The 19,337-nt window shown below is 36.4% G+C and overlaps 1 protein-coding gene across 1 annotated transcript in view; it reads right to left on the bottom strand.

The window, feature by feature from the left end:
- The window catches only part of NBAS (NBAS subunit of NRZ tethering complex), a 151,367-nt gene that overhangs the window by 61,014 nt on the left and 71,016 nt on the right, over positions 1-19,337 (bottom strand). Inside the window, exons 31-35 of the mRNA XM_070955550.1 lie at positions 16,792-16,904; positions 14,670-14,783; positions 7,834-7,947; positions 5,657-5,814; positions 4,218-4,322 (exon numbers count right to left, since the gene is read on the bottom strand). Coding sequence (XP_070811651.1) covers positions 4,218-4,322; positions 5,657-5,814; positions 7,834-7,947; positions 14,670-14,783; positions 16,792-16,904 — 604 coding nt within the window. The remainder of the gene's footprint in view (positions 1-4,217; positions 4,323-5,656; positions 5,815-7,833; positions 7,948-14,669; positions 14,784-16,791; positions 16,905-19,337) is intronic.

A 19,337-nucleotide genomic window follows, 5' to 3' on the forward strand; every position in this document is an offset into this window, starting at 1 on the left:
AAGAAGTATGCCTTGCTCTTTGGAACTATCCCCCCACCAAGGTTGGTCTCCCTCACTCCCTTGACATCAATCCAAAGAACCTTTTAAACATTACTTTTTTCATTTAAATATTGTATGCAGATCAGAACTGTAATGGAATCAGATAGCTTTATTAAGTATTTTTTTTAAAAAAAATTAAACCTGATTTCTTGCTTTGTCAGATTACATGGTTGTTACATCTAGATTACATAGTTGTTACAGAGAAAGAGAGCGTGCAAGAGAGAATATTGTTGAGTCAAGATATTATCTTTTAATTATATTTCTAACTGGTTTGCAAAACATATTTTAATTATAGCTTAAAGAAACCTTGATTAAAAATTTCAAACCTATTGTTACTTAAAGTAGACCCACTGAAATATGTGACATTGATAATTATGATAAGTAGGAGCAACTGAAAATCCATAGCTGATGACACATATTATCTAGTTCTTTGCTGGTTTAACTGATTTTATTTCTGTAAAATCATTTAGTTCATTTTTAATTTTTTAAAAGAAAAGCAATGTACAGAAATAAGAGCTTTTCTCTTAAACACAGTTATGAATTAAGATGAGTCTTACACCTACACTTTTTCTTCCAGCTTCCAGTCAATATGGTTCAAATGAATCCAGGTTTATTGCATGTAACACTCTCTACAAGAATCAGAATTACTAATGATCAAATTGGTGGTAGATAAGAATCAATGGAATTCTAAGGTGGGCTGGACTTAGATCTCTTGTGGGAGCAAAGGGACTTAAGACTGATGACACACTTGACCCCTCCCTCAGGCTCAGCCTGCTCATCTACTATAGTAGATTTCTTATGCTTGCTCTATATTCCCATTCCGTGAAAAATAAATTTGCCTCTGACAATTTTCATCATCCCAATGTTTCCTTTTATCTGTCTTCCTCAAATGGAAGAAACCTACAGCAAGTACGCATTGTTTGTACCAAAGAATACAGATCTTCCAAAATGACAGGACTGTAGTGTTCTTCAAATCAGTCGATTAATTAATTAACAGAATTTTCTTTTGCATCATGGAGAGACTCTTACAGCATCTTAAACCCTTCAAAACTATATTTATAAAATTCACAAAAATTCTAGATAACCCATGGACTTATTCAACAAAACAAAAATAAAATCACCTTCTCCACGTACATGCTATCATTCCCTGTATATGTTTATCACCTAAAATCTATTTAGATTCGGTGGTGATGAATCACATAAGCATACACACACACACATTAATTTTAATGAACTGACATTTAGGGCGTGTCAAATTTTTCAACTTCCAATTTCCAAACATTACGGGTGCTCAAAAGTTGTGACATGCCTTGGGGATTGTAAAAATATTTTGGTCACTTTAATATAATTTAGATGTGCTTGGTAAGTATCTACATAAATATCATAACTTTTAAACATTTTGTTTGTTTCATATTTGCTGGTGATTTGGGGAGCAGAAACTTCTGCAGGCCAGAAGACACTTTTGCTGTTCAAAATGTTAGTGGAGTCAGGAAAAGAAACTGCAATGCATTAAATTATTTAATATAATTTAATTAAAATGTAATAAATATCTTTATCATGTATTTCATTTTTCCCTTTCCTATTACAGTGTAAAATCAGTAATAACTGTATCCAAGATTTTATAGGAATTTATTTGAAGCTGGGTGTTACAGGTGGCTTTGACTCTATACTATGTTAATTGCAACAGAATCTATACAGAAAACAAGTGGTCATTTCTGTATGTATTTCAAGAAACATTTTAAAAAACAAATGGGTATTTAAAGACAGCAACTATGTTCTACACCTCCTATGCACAATAATTTCATTTCCATATAATGAAATATAATAGAACAGATAAATTAAAATCCCTTGCTTATTTAAAAAAGAGATGTAAGTATTAAGTGGATTAAAAATGAAGTTGCATCCTTTACTTTATGTTCAAAAAATTTCCTCAATTATTACCTTTAGCATTAACAAACAATAAATACCAACTTATAGTTAAGCATTGTTTCTTGGTTTTCGTCAAGTATCTCTTGAATACATTACAGTAATAGCATAAATTATTTAACGGTATGACAGCAGCCAAGCTTAGGCTAGGGAAGAGGTAATTCAAGAGGAAAATTGTTTTCTTTTTCTGCAGGTTCTTAAAAGATCTTTTCAGATCTAATAGTTTATGCACTAATTTCTACCCACTGCCTCCTTGCCAGGTTTGATCAAGCTGAGAAGTTAAGCTAAGCCATGAAACATCAGAAGATCTTTAATTTACCACCAGGCCCAATCAAGAAGATTTATAGTCTGAGGCCAAATCTTTGTTTCTATTTCCATGGAAGGAGACACACAACTATGGTTCAAGGATTAACTGATTGGTGTTGACCTCCTGGCAAAAACCACTATCTAGTGACCAAGTCAACAACATTTTGTTTTCCAAGTCAACTCAAATGCATCACTTAGCTCAGATGATGAACTAGCTTACCTAACAAATGAGACAGAATCTGCTAGCACCACTGGTCCTCATGCCACTCTTTAACCAAGATCCTGCAGCATCTGTGTAGCTGCCTCCTTGCCTGACAAATTTGTGAAATGACTTAAGGCTTAAGTGACTAGCTCAAAGAGGGTAGGTATTAATGGATACTTGGCATGATGTTTTGTAGCTTTAAAGCCAATCAGTTATTGTATTATTAGATAGCAACTTCTGGCCTGGGAACTACTGATTTCTATCTTGCCTTGTTGTTAGTTGCGAAGTCATGTCCAACCCATTGCGACCCCATAGACAACTTTCCTCCAGGCCTTCCTATCCTCTCCCATCCTCTGGAGTCCATTGAAGCTCACGCCGACTGCTTCAATGACTCCATCCAGCCACCTCATTCTCTGTCGTCCCCTTCTTCTTTTGCCCTCAATTGTTCCCAGCATTAGGCTCTTCTCCAGTGAGTCCTTCCTTCTCATTAAGTGACCAAAGTATTTCAGTTTCATCTTCAGGATCTGGCCTTCTAAAGAGCAGTCAGGGTTGATGTCCTCTAGGACTGACTGGTTTGATCACCGTGCAGCCCAAGGCACTTGCAGGAGTCTTCTCCAGCACCATAGTTCAAAGACCTCAATTCTTTGGCGCTCAGCCTTTCTTATGGTCCAACTTTCACAGCCATACATTGCAGCTGGGAAAACCATAGCCTTGACTATACATACTTTTGTTGTCAGGTGATGTCTCCCTGCTTTTTAGTATGCTGTCTAACTTTGCCATAGTTTTCCTCCCCTGGAGCAAGCGTCTTTTAATTTCTTGGCTATAGTCCCCATGTGTGGTGATCTTGGAGCCCAGGAAAATAAATCTGTCACTAAAAATTAATTAATAAAAATACCTCCATTTCTTCCCCATCTATTTGCCAGGAATTGAGAGGGTGGGATGCAATGATCTTAGTTTTCTTAATGTTGAATTATCTTGCCTACTTCAACCCTTCTATTACTTATCTTTTCTATTTTCTGTCTCACCTTGCCCTCCAAATTTAGTTTGAGAAACTGGAGTAGGTTGCCACTTTTCCTTCCATCTCCAATTCTTTCTTGTTAAAAATTCCCATGTCTTCATTTTTTCCACTTCCTACTTGGGGCAGCTTCCATTTCCATTTCTTCCTCATTAAAAACTAACACATACACTTTTCCATTTGCCTCTTCTGAATAGAGGCAGCAAAAATGGTGGGACAATATTTCTATTCTATGCTCTCTCATTTCAGAACTATCCCTTTCATTTTCAAATGGGGCAGTCTCTGTACTGGTTTTGCAATTTTCTTACTCCTCCCTTCAGTCATATATTCCAATCCCTCAGATAGAAACAAATAAGAAATCCATACTAAACTCCCAAAGTGTTCCTTTTTTTCAATATGCTGCTTGTATTGTAATACCTTGGTCTTACTGATTGGCTCAGTGCAATTATATTAAGTCATACAAACTGCATGACATTTAAGCAATGGAGAACTTCAGAGCCAGGCTTTGAACATAGAAAAGCTAAGAGAAAAAAACTCAAGAAGCAAAGTCAAAGTCAAGCTGAGAAGCAAAGTGAGTCAAAGTCAAGCTGAGAAGTATGAAGAAGTGAGAGACTAAGTGAAAAGGACGTAGGAAAAAAGAAAGAAATTAAAAGCTATTTTTGAGAAACTAATGTTAATTCTGAAGGAAATGAAATTAGGGGGGGAACAGTATTATATAAAAATTTTTACCTCTGGAGGACATTCTAATTTCATTCCAACTGATGATCGGGAAATGTTTACATTTTCTCCCTTTTCAGAAGGTCGTATTTTGTAGTTGACTGTGTTATAAAGAACCTACAAATAAAATTACAAATTTTGTTAAAGTACCCATTGGTGAAATTTAAAAAATCATTCAGGCCAAATCAAGACTGAATATGGTAATGACCATTTTGCACCCCCCTCCTCTCAAAAATAATTTAAATTGTTTTCCAGATGAAATTCTGATGAAAAATCAGAATCTATGCATTTCCTGTAATCATTTAAAATAATAGGCGGGGGGAGGGGGGGAAGAAGCCTATATAATATATTCTATGCATATCATGAGAAGCAATGCATATAAGTAAAAAAAGAAAGTGAAGAACAAACTGTACAAGAAGCAAGAATTTTACAGGTGATTACATTAACTTAGAAAGAACATAAATACATATACGGCTGCAGAATCTATAATAAGAAACAGAAATAAAACTGCATTTACTTTAAGACCTCTCCAGATTACTATTTTCATGGCAACAGAAAGCTTTGGAAACTCTACATTTTTATTGGGCTCACATATCTTCATCTTCACCGTCATCATTTAATAAATTTCCTTTTAGGAAAGACTGGAATAATAAAATGTAATTCCTATGACTAATGGCTACATTTACTCTTCATATTACAATAAATGGGAATAAACAAAGAAAGGATAAAGTTAAGTGGAAATCTTGTATGGATAATGGCAAAAATTACAATGCAATAACACTTTGAATGAATATAAAAAAACCTTACTTATGGTTCTTTGTAAACCATAAATGCCCTTGACCAGTTAGTTTGCTCCTCTCACTCTTCTGCGTCCACTACTACAAACTTATGCAGGAATAAAAAAAGGGGGCTATTTTAGATGTTTTGCTTCTTTTTTTGAAATGATGAATGTTATCAGTAAACCCCACAAGTCATCCACAAACCTACAATGGTTTTTGAAGAAGTGTAGATGATATATTTATGCATAACAAAAAGCTAAGGGTGTGTCAATACCCAAAATTATCAAGTTTTATCGTTGTTATTCCATTCTCCCCCCAATCAATTCCTAAAGATACGGATACTTTTTAAAATACACACACACACACACACACACACACACACACACACACACACACACCATTGTAAATTGTAATATTAGGTATTTCCCCATTCCATTTACTGATTAGTCAAATAAGAATGTGCTTTTAACATCTGGTCTTTTTTTAGTATTATTGACTGAAAATAGAATTTTATGCAAGGAGCAAAACAAACCCATGAATACCATTTTGGCTTTGTTTTGCTATTTAAGTATTTTATTCAAAGCAATCAGTACCATATTCTACCAGCATAAAGTTGAAACTTGTTATTCTTTAGTCAGGCAGTAAATAGGACTTTAGAAAATTGTGAAATACCTCGGTCTGTAGAATATTGCTTGCTGCCAATAGCATTTCTATGGCACTTGGGGGACAGTGTGTCAAAGCATAGGCCAGGAGCTGCTGCCGAACTGCCATATCTTGATATCCTTCTGATTGTCCTAACTGGCTACAAACCTCCCAGCTTTTAGAGTATCCTGCCATGGATATTGCAAAAAGGAACACAGAATGGAAATAGATAATGTATTAACTATATTCTTCACTCATCATTCCATCCTCAATAACTCCTTCTATACAGTATTATTAATTTATTTGCTAAATTTATATGTTGCCCATCTTGCTGTCCCATGAGATGTAATATCCAACTCTCATTAGAATACACCTTCTTTCACTCAACATACAAATGCTGTTTCCCATTAAAAAAAAAAAGACAACAACTGGTTTTAAGGCTTCTGCACTAGAAAACAAGAATCTTCCAGATTAGAAGGATGTCATAGCTTATTATCTACAAATACCTCAGAAATTTATTTATTTATTTATTTTACTCACATTTATATGCCGCCCTTCTCCCAAAGGACTCAGGGCAGCTCACAACAATAAAACACAAGACAATAAATTAATGCTAAAACAGTCCAATTAGAAAATTAAAAATCCCAACAATTAGAACTAATAACTCCCATCAGATCAAGAGATTTGCTGAGAAAGCCATGTCTTCAGGCCAGTGCGGAAAGAGCGGAGGTCAGGGGCCGTCCGGAGCTCAGCGGGTAATTCATTCCAGAGGGTCAGTGCAGCCACAGAGAACACCCTCATTCTAGGCGCCACCAGCTGACATTGTCTGGCCGATGGCACCCTGAGGAGGGCAGCCCTATGTGAACGCACAGGGCGGTGGGAGGCCGATAGGAGGTGGTCCTGCAAGTACCCCGGGCCCATGCCATGTAGGGCTTTATAGGTAAGGACCAGCACCTTGAAGCGGATCCGGAGGACCATCGGCAACCAGTGCAGCTCACGCAGTAGAGGTGTAACCCGGGAGTAACGGGAAGCTCCCGTAACAACCCGCATGGCCGCATTCTGGACCAGTTGGAGCCTCCGGGTGCACCACAAAGGCAGCCCTATGTAGAGGGCATTGCAGTAGTCCAGGCGAGTGATGACGAGAGCATGAGTGACTGTACGGAGGGCATCCCTATCTAGGAAAGGCCGCAACTGGCGCACCAGGCGAACCTGTGCAAAAGCCCCCTGGTCACGGCCGTCAGATGATCAACTAAGGACAGCCGCGAATCCAGGAGGATGCCAAGATTGCGAGCCCTTTCCGAGGGAGTAAGCAGCTCCCCTCCTATCAGAAGTGATGGGGGCGCTAGATCAAGGGACGCCGGCATCCACAGCCACTCTGTCTTGGAGGGGTTGAGTTTGAGCCTGTTTCTACCCATCCAAACCCGCACCGCCTCCAGGCACTTAGACATCATAGAAAGGGCATCCCCGGGCTGGTCCGGAGTAAAGTTGGGTATCATCAGCATACTGATGATACCCCACCCCTAAACTACGAATGATCTCACCCAGCGGCTTCATATAGATGTTAAAGAGCAAGGGGGAGAGAACCGATCCCTGATGTACCCCACAAATAAGGGGCTTCAGAGAGGATCTCTGCCCCCCTGCCCAAACTGCATACAACCGGAGAGGTAGGATGAGAACCACTGTAAAACAGTGCCCCCCCCAGCCCCCCGAGCCGTTGCAGAAGGATACCATGGTCGATGGTATCAAAAGCCGTTGAGAGGTCAAGTAGGATCAGGATAGAGGAATAACCTCTGTCCCGGGCCCGCCAGAGATCATTCACCAGGGCGACCAATGCCGTTTCCGTGCTGTGTCCGCACCTGAAGCCTGATTGGTACGGGTCGAGGTAATCCGTTTCATCCAGGAATTGCGGAAGTTGGTATGCCACAACGGACTCAACAACCTTCGCTATAAAGCGAAGGCTGGAGATGGGACGAAAGTTGTTCAGGGAGGCCAGATCCAGATCAGGATTCTTGAGGAGGGGACGAACCACTGCCTCCTTAAGAGTGGTGGGGAAGCCCCCATCCCTTAAAGAAATAACAAATAATAGGCACTAATTAAGTTTCAGGGGAAAAGTAACATGGTATTTTATACAATTTAGATTCTAGAAAATCCCCAAGATCGTTTTTATCATCATTTTTACCTATGGATGGGGTACAGATATACTCTACCTGAAGCCATAAGTTCTTGACAGTGCATATTTGCAGCTTTGTAATCCTGATATTTGAGTGCTTGTTCCACTAAAAGTATCAAAACCTGTCCTTTTCTCTCCATCTGGTCATCACCTAGAAAATAATATATATATATATATATTTATATGGCAAATCTAGATAGCATACTAAAAACCAGAAACATCACCCTGCCAACAAAAGTGCGTATAGTCAAGGCTATGGTTTTCCCAGTTGCAATGTATGGCTGTGAAAGTTGGACCATAAGAAAGGCTGAGCGCCAAAGAATTGAGGCCTTTGAACTATGGTGCTGGAGAAGACTCCTGCGAGTCCCTTGGACTGCAAGGCAATCAAACCGGTCAGTCCTAGAGGAGATCAACCCTGACTCCTCTTTAAAAGGCCAGATCCTGAAGATGAAACTCGAATACTTTGGCCACTTAATGAGAAGGAAGGACTCACTGGAGAAGAATCTAATGCTGGGAAAATTGAGGGCAAAAGAAGAATGGGACGACAGAGAATAAGGTGGCTGGATGGAGTCACTGAAGCAGTCGGCGTGAGCTTCAATGGACTCCAGAGGATGTCGGCGTGAGCTTCAATGGACTCCAGAGGATGGTAGAGGACAGAAAGGCCTGGAGGAATGTTTTCTATGGGGTCGCGATGAGTCGGGCACGACTTTGCAACTAACAACAACAATTTATATTCTTAGTGGTTTGCCTCACAATAATTAAAAATGGAATAGACAGCTACAAAAGTAATTGGTTAATGGTATATAAGAATGCAGCCATAGGTTTCTTGAATATAACAGCAACAACAAAAAAAGTAAAATGTATACAGCATACCAAAAATAGGCATGCTTTGATAATGTTACCAGGTGTGTATTGAAATGTCTACAAAGAAACAACCAAGCTCAGAGAGCACTAAGCAACTTCCCCCATCTAAGAAAATCAGACAATATTTTATATTACAAACAAATGACAATGTTACCTACTTTTCAAGACAACCCAAATAGATTTTTTTTCTTTTAAGGACTCTATAATCCCTTGCATCTGGATGGAGTCGGGGTGACTGAATGGAGCTGAGTATTTACTTGCCGGATGCCTTTCCTGATGCCTAAGTGGAGCTTACAGCAGATATTTCCTCTTGGTGCCCAGAAAGAAATATCTGCTGCTACCTAGGATCAAACTCACAGCCTCCTAATTGTAAGGCGAGAGCTCCACTTCTAGGCCAGCATGCCGCTCAAGACAACTCAAATTGATATAATTAATTCAAAATTTACCAACACAGTAAATTTATCAATTACTTCTATTTGACAGGAAAGTGACACATTCAGATGTGGCAGAAATTGCTTTTTCTTAATTGAGTTTGAGTGCAGATCAAGATAATACAGCAAAACCAAACCAAACCGACATCTTATCTTTTATTCTGCTACCTTGTGTCTTGCAAGAAGTAAAGTACCAGACAAACTTGAATTGTTCTGTGATAATTCTCCATTCTCTGCACTTCCTCGTTATACAAATGCTCACTGATTGATTAATGGTAACTCTTGATCCTGATAGGATGGCAAGTAGGTATTTTATCATTCAGTGTGATTATATTGTATACACAATTTTATAGGCCTAACCGTGGAGTCCTCCAATTCTTATCCTTTGTGGATTTATTAATCGGCTCTTATTCTTCTAATCAGACATATTCACCATACTACTTGGGCCTCAAAAATTTAAAACATTAAGGAATTATTCAAGTGAAATCATTTTCTAATTATAAGTTTTATACTTATACTACTTGAGATGTATATTTCAGGAAGTCAAACTACTAGATTTAAGGAATATAATAAAATATATTTAACTTCAACATTACAGTAGTTTTCTCATCTTTGTTGCCAGACATTTAAATGCAGAACAACTGCTTTATCCAAAATACCCAATGACATTTACTACTGAAAATTCTGTCTTGTCTACTGTTTAAAGAACATTGTATGCACCAACATTGTATGCACCAACATAGTATGCACCATTGTATGCCAGTTTAAATAACTGGCCAAGTGAATATTTAGATGTTGCCCTTTTTCAAATACAGGTTCATAGAACCATTAAAAATTGAACAGTGCAGTGGAAGGAGCATGTGCTATATATTAAGAAGTAAAAAAAAAATAGTCACATAAGTATTGTCTGAATCTAGGTTTTAGTGGAAACCAACAGTGTATTTTTAATTATATCTTTATTGCATGTTTAGCTGATTTGTTTATTCTGATTGGAATTTGTTTTCAAAATTAATTTCTAAAATTGGCATCTACCATTTGAGCAAGTTTTTTGACATAAAATTGGGATATAAATTCTGTAAGTAAAATTTAAATTTAAATTTAGGCATTAGAGAACAATTCCAAGAAGCTAAATCACAGCATATAATCTTAGTTAACTCTGGAAAAACAGAAGCAACAAAGTTGAAAGATATATTTCCTCTGAAAAATTGCCTGTGTGCCAGAAAAAAATAAGGTAACTAGTTTATTTACTAAGAACAAAGAAAGCAAGCTGTATCACTTATCACAAAGTTATTAATCAGTAGATATATATGGAAATATATTCCCAGAATATTGCAACAATGTGCCAGCTGGGGAAGGGGAACACCGTAAGGTATAAACATTGTAGTTGTGATACCGGGACAGCCAATGCATTCAATGATTTGTAGAAAATTCTGGATGTACTATTATTATAGCACACCATAGAAATAAAAAAACAACAACACACATTTTTAAAATTCTAATACAATTGATGAATACAGGACAAAGGTCATGCTATTACAACTGATAAACACCAAAATACAATCGATAAATGGACAGAAGCCTCTTCACAACTTATTACCTTTATTGTTACCATATTGATGTATGGTATGATCTTCTGTGCTCTGACACATAGATCTTGTGCTTAGGAAACATCCTCTCATCATGCAAGGTACAAGTACTATACAAGTAGCAAAACCTAACTAACATCTATACAGACTTCAGATCTTCCTCAATAATAAGATCATCTGTTCTTTTACCATTCAAAATAGAAACCTCTTTTCATCCTCTAGAAAAAAAAGACTACATATAATCACTAATTACAGAGTTTATATAAAAAAAATAATCCCATGATTGTCATTGTCATTATAATGGTATATAAGAAAGACCTTGAGGAAGGAGCCGGAGAGATGCTTCCTAGGGAATGGTCTGACAGGAGAGGGCATAGCCTGCAGATGAGGGGTGGTATTCACTTACCTTCACTACCATTTCACAAATGTGAGCACACACGCCTCCTCCATGTATGCGCAGAGCCTTGTGTGCATACACAGAGGGTAAAAAACGAGAAATGATGATGTCCGGGTGGGTAGGCGGAGCCTCCCACTGCTGGCGCTACCAGATTGTGCGATCCGGATAGAACCGGCTGAATTTCACCACTGTTGCAGATGCATAATGGGTGGACAAAAGGCTCAGAAGGGACCTTCCCTAACTTCTCAGGCTGACAATAAAGTAGAATTAGCTCTTCTGGTCATGTTTCCTGTCTGGTCTACCTGGGCTGACAGTCATTTTGAAACAAAGAATATTTTAAAAGCACTTTCATAATTAATGATTCCAGGAGCAATTCCTGCACCTAATAACAGACAGATGTGAGCAGTATTTATGCCTTTATGCCTTTCAAGGTTAAAAAGCAATAAATGAATGGCAGGTCACTTTTGAGGATTGTTCCATGAAGGCTAAATGCTAAGCATCTCTGAAGCTGCCATGAAATGCTATCTTTAAAAACCTATTATAGAGTTAATCTATAAAAATTTATTTTGAAGAATAATTCCTGTCTCTCTTAACTTCCGTCAGTAAAAAATAATGAGAATATAACCCACTGTTCCTTAACATGATGCTCTCTAGTGGTGTTAAGCTCGGCTTCTATGTCATTCCTTGGCAGCAATAGCCATGGTTGTTGACTGCAACTGAACATCTGCAACTGAACATCTCTGCAGGACACCACATTGTAGAAAGCTAACAAAGACAGTAAAGCAGATAGTTCTTGGCCTTATTTTTCGTAAACAGATGAAACAGAAATCTTGAATACAGTAAACTGGCATGGGATTATATTTATGAAAAATTATTCTGATGTTATGCAAGTTTTACCACATCTAGTTTATTTCTAGTGTGCAACTCGAGATAGTGGTTTCCAAGTTTCTGCAACACACAGCTAGTGTTCTTAAATTTGATCCTTCTAGGCTAACATAATTCATTTATCCTTCTTTTTTTAGCTCTTTGTAAATAATTGCAGACTGTTATTTCCATTTTAACTTGTATTGTCCTTTGTCCCGTAAATCACCTTGATTATATAAACTAATCATGAACTTTAGATGTTAAAATCTTTTTCTAATATTTCATAGATTTCTATCTTTCTTGTATATTTCCCAAGGGCTGACCGCCTCTCAATTAAAAATGAAACTCTTTACAGTATAATTAGATTTCTACAATAGCTCTGGGCCCCAAATGAACTCAAAATGACTGTAACTTTATTGCTTGGATCCTTACGATTTATATTGATATTGTTTCCTGATTGCTTATTTGTACCCTATGACTATCATTAAGTGTTGTTTCTTATGATTCTTGATGAACGTATCTTTTCTTTTATGTACACTGAGAGCATATGCACCAAGACACATTCCTTGTGTGTCCAATCACACTTGGCCAATAAAAAAGTCTATTCTATTATTAAAAAAAACCTTTCTGAAACATAGAAGATGAACAAAATGTCTTCCTTAATGGATATGAATTTAATGGATATTAGTCTGACTTACTTGGCTGCTTGGGGGAAAAAAATCTTGCATTATAATCCCTGAGCATAGTGCCACCCCACACACACACTATTTTCCATCTTCAAAACAAGAATAAAGTGCATCTTCTAATGTTTTAGATTATTTTTCAATGAATTTTAAAATAATGGTTTCCTATTGTTTTTTTTAAAGAAGCTGTTTTTAATTTAAGGATGACTGCAAACTATAATTCAAAGAAGAGTGACAAACTAATCAGTAAGACCAGATATTTTTTTTTAAAAAAAAATCAAAACAAGACAGCTGATCTATACTTTCAATTTAAGGTGAAACATTGCTATAATTGTAAGAGGAGAAGAGTCATTACAGACTTTTGGAATTAGCAAAAGATTACTGGAGCTCAGTGTTAACGATGTGCTTTGCATCCTGAGTTATCTTTTGTAAGAGTTAGGAAGGTATTCAAAATAAATATGTAGACATTACAATGAGTTAGCATGCTCTCTCAGGGAAATAAAGAACCTTGTAAGATGAAATCAAGTAATGAAGAATGCAGAGGTTCTGAAGTGGCTAGGGGCACTTGAATGATTATTTTTTGTAATAAAAAACCTGGCTTGAATTCTGTGTTAAATAAAAGGAGTACGCTCATACTTTGACACTAATGTTTATCACAGCAGTGAATTAATTTGCTCACTTCTGGCAGAAGAGAAATGTCTATTCTCAAAATCTCTGTATTCTTCATTACTCATACCACTTCAGTGTACTTCAGAAGATGCTTTCAATACAGTTATTCAGTTATTCACAAATCCATCTTATCTACTCCCCAAGATCTCATTTGCACTAGATTTGAAAAACATCTGAAACTTCATGAATTATCATATAAATACTATGCTTAACTATGCTTAACAAAAGGATGAACAAACCTTTGGTGACAAAGGCCAATGATAAGCAAATTTGGAAGAGGAAAAAGAGGATGATAATGCAACATAGCTGATACTAAGAAAGTGTTTGCAAAAAGCCCTAACATTTTTAGCTAAACATAAGATGTTTGCACAGTGCCCACTTGAAATTGTTACTTGGGACTGCTATAAATTTATCAGCAAACAGTATGAAATGATATTCTGAGACACTGGAACTTTTCATTGATCAATAAGACTAATTCAAAACATATACTACATTCTATCATTTTCCATTTTAAAAGCCTTCTTGGCTTTGCACATTAAAATTTACAACTGTAGAGATTAAGTATTTCTTCTTTATAATGGCAGGAGAGTGTATACATTGCAGGGCAGGAACTTGTGTTTCATGTATGTTAATTAGCAAGCACTGTGAGAGTGGTAACAGAGCAATTTGAGAGTAAAACAGATATATCATTCTTCCCTTCAACTTGGTAATGACAGGGAAAAAAAAGAAGAGCAATATATATCAAACAGTTTTCTGAAACTGATTAAAAGAACCCTTCCATATACAGGCAAACTGGTAGCGGCGGTGGTGGGCTTTGCCCACCCGCCCGGACATCTCTGCACAGAAGCATTGCTCACATGTGCACCTCCACGGGCAAACTGGTAGCGAACGAAATTGAAACCCACTACTGACCTGGGTTTATTACGCTCTGCCCCTTTAAGACCTCTCCCTAGCCAGTCCAGCTGCCCAGCGAGGACCTGAGCAGAAAAGCAGCTGGGGATGATGGGTGCTCTTGTTTGTGGTGAAATAACTGGAGCATCAGAGTTGTTCTGGGAGTGACAGGGAAAGTGGTTTCTGTTACTTAATGTGAATAGAGCCACTGGGAGCAGCCTAGGGCTAACAGACAGACATAAGGTTCTTTAGCAGTAGGGCTCACAAATTGTAGTAGCCTAATAACAGTAGTAGGAGTAATAGTAGACCCGGGGAAGTGTGTGAGAAGGACCTGAGAGTACCTTTGTGTACTCATGTGTGGGTTGCCTGAAGGCTCAGGGGGCTTGTGTTTGTCCTCTGGAGCTTTGGGTGCCCACTGACATTGGATATAAATAAAAAAGGCTGTGACAAACAACCAACACAAATTAGGAAATCATTTTATATTTTACCTGCAACCTTCAGCAAATTTGCAAGTCCCAAAAGCTTGGCAGATTGCTTATAGTTCGTGGGCAGCCGAGAGAGACATTCCTTGATAAGGCTGAGTCGATCAGAACACAAGCGCACTGGAGAGAAAATATGTTTATCAAAAAATGCAATAAAATTGTATTTGAGGCAGATACTTGTAAAATGTTCATGAGCGCTATAAATGTAAATGTATATTTAAAGTAGGCCTGTGCAAAGCATTCCAACTGGCGTTTCATAAACCTTGTTGGTGCAAATGAAGCATCTCTCTGTGAAGTGCTAAAGCTTCAACATCCTCCGGGAGATTCAGTGTGATTGCTTTGAAGGCACAGACAATACGTTAGCTGGGACTATGAACCAGAAGACGATCAGTTACATACATACATGTGGAGAAATGTGAGGAGCAGCTGAGCCTTCCAGAGGACACAGCTTTTTGGCTACTTCAAAAACTGCCTCTTTCACACTGATGTGCATTGCAAAGTACCCTTTTCAAATGCTGTGAGGAACCCAAATTCAAAGCACAATTGAACATCTTCATTTATGTGGCAAAAAATTTTACTCTAGGAAATATGTTATAAATGGGCCTCTTCCATCTTTGGAGGATAAAATCATCATGTTAACAGTTTGGAACCTTTATTTCTTTTCCAAACATTGAAAATATGAAAACATAAAATATGAGATAGTGCAGCCCAATCCAGGAGGGTCATTTTAGTTTCCACTTTGTTAATCCGGAGTTAACTCTGACTTTCCACAATAAATAATTTTAGATTTTCATATTCTATGTTTACTTTATGAGCCTGCAGGCAGTATCTTTCTTTTGTATGGTGCCCTGTTTTTAAAGTATAAAAATAAATTCATAATGATATACAATCTAAAGATTTTAAAATGTTTTTGCAAACACTACAGCTGACTCTGTAATTAATGACCTCTGTACTCATTAAACTAAACAGATTTTTAAAGCAATAGTAACATTAGTCATTTCAAATAACAGAAGTATCAAAAACTCCTGAAAGGGTGTTATTTTTTTTTTTGCAAATAAATACAAAACAACAATAACAAAAAATGTATCATTAAGTATGACTGACTGATGATATATGACAATATCTGATAATATCAAGGCAGGTAAAATGCAGGGCTATGTATGTCAGGAGAAAAGTGGAAGTAAGTTGAATGCAGCATGAATTGATTATTTAAAAACATAAACAAGAAGCAATAGGGGCAAGAATAATTTAGGAATGATAAATATGGATTAAATACAAAAGTAAATAAACAGTATGAAAGAGGTAGAACTGCTTTGGTCATACAGAAAGAATGAAAGAATCATAAAACAAGTATATGAAGCAAGAATGAATCGGCTGAGATGATGAAGATGACACCAATGGTTACATGAAGCTGTTGAGATTCTCCAAGACAGAGGATTGACAGGTTTAAGGAACCAAAGTTATGATATAAGTGGTATGGCTGTGGTAGCGATAAGAATTTACAAGTAATGTATGGATATTTTAAAGGAGATATAGTAGTAATTTGTTTTTGTATAAACTAGTTTTAGTCATATTATGGTAGTGAGTAAGTTTCTTGTGAGCTATGCTAATTAATATAAGAAACACTTTGGATTTTAAAAAATGTGGATTTTTAGATTCCAAAGTATCTGGGAAAAGCAGATGCAACTATAATATTAGGATTAAATAACAAATTGCACCATACAGTAAGCTATTGTCAGACTGAGGATAAGCCATGGAAAACAGTGCATATTCTTTAGCTTTGTTTTGTTTTATTAGGTTTTAATAATATAACCTAAATGTTTTAATGTAAAGGTTGGGGGACATTGAGCAATATATCCTAAAAGGAAAATGTTGGTAAAATCCAACCAAAATAAATTGGATGTAAATAAGGCATATATGTCAGTTAGATTTAATAAGATTTCAGAAATATATTATTTTTGCAAATAACTGAGCCAATCAGATTTATTTATACTAGAGTACTGAAATGCAATGATTGTACCTACTACTTGCACAAATATGTACCTACTACTTGCACAAATATGAATCCTACTCAAAAATTGCTAAAAAGAACCACATACGAGATAGAAATGATAGAGCAAAACTGTACCTTGTAATGGTAAAATTTTTACACCAAATTCTTCAAAGTAACTAAGAGAACGAATAAGATCTAGTTCTTCTTGAATAACAGATGGACAGTCTGTAATGAGCTGTAAGCAAGATCTTTAAAAAAAGAGAGAAATTTAAGACTAATTTTTTCTCCAAGTAAAATTAATTTAACAGAAAGTTGACTCAAATAAAAAAATAGACATAAATGACTAGACTATTGAAAAGAAACACTTAGCTTGCAGTATTTTGTTTCATGACCTACTTATATTAAACTATATATTGTATTGTTTATGTAGGAAAGCATCTTTCCATGTCCCAACTGTCCAATTCTGTATCTAAATCCTGAAGCTAATAAAGGAGAAGGGATGCAGGAGACAATATACTCTAATGGGCGCAATGAACCTCTTGCAGCAGCTTCTTAAAATGTTATCTCTTGATTATATGTTATCCTATGCAATATAGCATGTGAGAATGCAGTGGCCTAGCAGTTAATATGCTGGGCTCTAAAAGCATGCAGATACAAGTAGATAAATAGGCACCACTTCAGTGGGCAGGTAACAGCGTTCTGTGTGACTTGGCATATAGTCATGCTGGTCACATGATCAGGGTAGCATCTTTGGATAATGTTGGCTCCCTCGGCTAAGAAACGGAGATGAGCACCACCCTTTAGAGTTGGATACAACTGGACAGGGGAAACCTTTATCTTTTTATGCAATATAGCTGATTAATAATGCCTGTTACTCAACAAAACCTTAAAAAGAGGTACTTTGCAATGTGTAACAATGTGCAAAATTCAGCTCCCTTCAATTCATCAAAGCACCTGTATCATTTTCTGCTGATTCTTTATTGCATTTTCCCTTTAGAAACAGGGGGAATCTATTGACAAAACACTGCAATGCATCATTTGCCCAGCTAAATGGATATTCTCCAGCAGGCTTGAACAAGACGATTTTCAATGCATCAAAGCAACTGTATCATTTTTCTGCTCTCACAATCTCTACCTGTATGAACATGTAAACTTCTTACTTCACTGCATCATTTTCTGCACCCTAAAAAACTCTACCATACTTCAAATTATTTGTACAATCCTTTTATTATGGGAACACAGTTTTTTTGGAAGCATGATTCATTTACCAACAGGCATAGTTTAGCATTTTTAAGGGTATATGTTGAAAAGGGAAGCATTCTCTTAAATCCAGATGAAATTGAAAAAAATTGTAATAATTATATTAAAAACGCAAACAGGTTCTTGATATTAAAATTAATGAATGTAAATCTTATTTTGCATGTTATGAAAAATGTGCTTGAGCGGCAGAAAACCTAATGTTTTTATTGTACCTGTAATTATGTACTCTTTTTCACTGTTTACTTTTTAAAGGATACAAACATATTTTATTATGTTTTGAACTTATTTAATACAAGTTATTATTTTAGAGAAAAATGCATTTAAATAATAGCACTAGATTAGGAATTTCAATCCTGGAAAATAAAGCAGATATTTAACATGGATGTTAAAATGGTAAAAGTAATTGAGGTAAAATTAATTTTCTACACGGAAAATGGAAGTATTTTACAGTCTTCCTATTCTTTGTAGAGTTGACCAATTCTAAATATTGTGCAGCAAAAGGCTGAAAAAGAATTTGCATTGTATTCTAACACAAAGAGGAAATCATACCATCCTAAATATAAAAGGACAAAGATATAAAATATTTAGCACAAAGAAAAACTGCAGAAACAAAGAGAGGGGAACAAGTATTAACAATAGAAATGAACATAAATATTTCTAGGTTTCTTTGAAGCATTTCAAAATGCACTAAAAATTAAAATGAGATAGGTCCTAATGCATGCATGCTTCATAGTAGTCTCAGTGCTTATAGTTTACCAAATACAGAAAAGAAGGGATTCAAATTTTAGTGACTGGTAACAAGGAAATTATTTTTTAAAACCACCTAAGAAGTGATTATAAAAACTAAGAATACTGTTTTAGGTTCCCTCTTTTAAGCATTCAGAAAGGCACATTCTTATATTGAGATATTATAGCCTTTTTTCACAATGGTCTATTATTATGAAATACTACCAAATATAAAACTGTCATATTATCTGACTAATCAATGCAAATTATTGTGTGTGGCTCAATTAATCTGGCACCTCCGCCCCCAAATAATAAAATCACTAGATTTCTGTATTTTTCCAGTGTTCTGGGATCTCTTCAAATCATATAAACCTTTCACCTTTCAGCTCAGTCAATACATTCTAGTCCAGGGATGTCAAACTCAAGTGATCATGGCTACGTCACATGACATATCGAGACTTTTTCCCCCTTCGCTAAACTGGGTGTGGGCATGGCCAGTACCTGATGCATCTGGCCTGTGCCCGGGAGTTTGACAGCCCTGTTCTAGTCTCTTTAGCTCAATACTAGGAAATGTGTCCTTTGTAACAAAGATTACAAAGACTTTGTAACAAATTTCCATTCCTAATTGGGAGAAGTGTTAGAAACAATGAAGATCAACCTCAATCCTTAAAACAAGCACAGCTGAAAAAAGACCA

The sequence above is a fragment of the Pituophis catenifer genome, unplaced genomic scaffold (genome assembly GCF_029215685.1).
Source record: "Pituophis catenifer annectens isolate HBS135680 unplaced genomic scaffold, rPitCat1.0.hap2 SCAF_1, whole genome shotgun sequence".
Lineage (NCBI taxonomy): Eukaryota > Metazoa > Chordata > Lepidosauria > Squamata > Colubridae > Pituophis > Pituophis catenifer.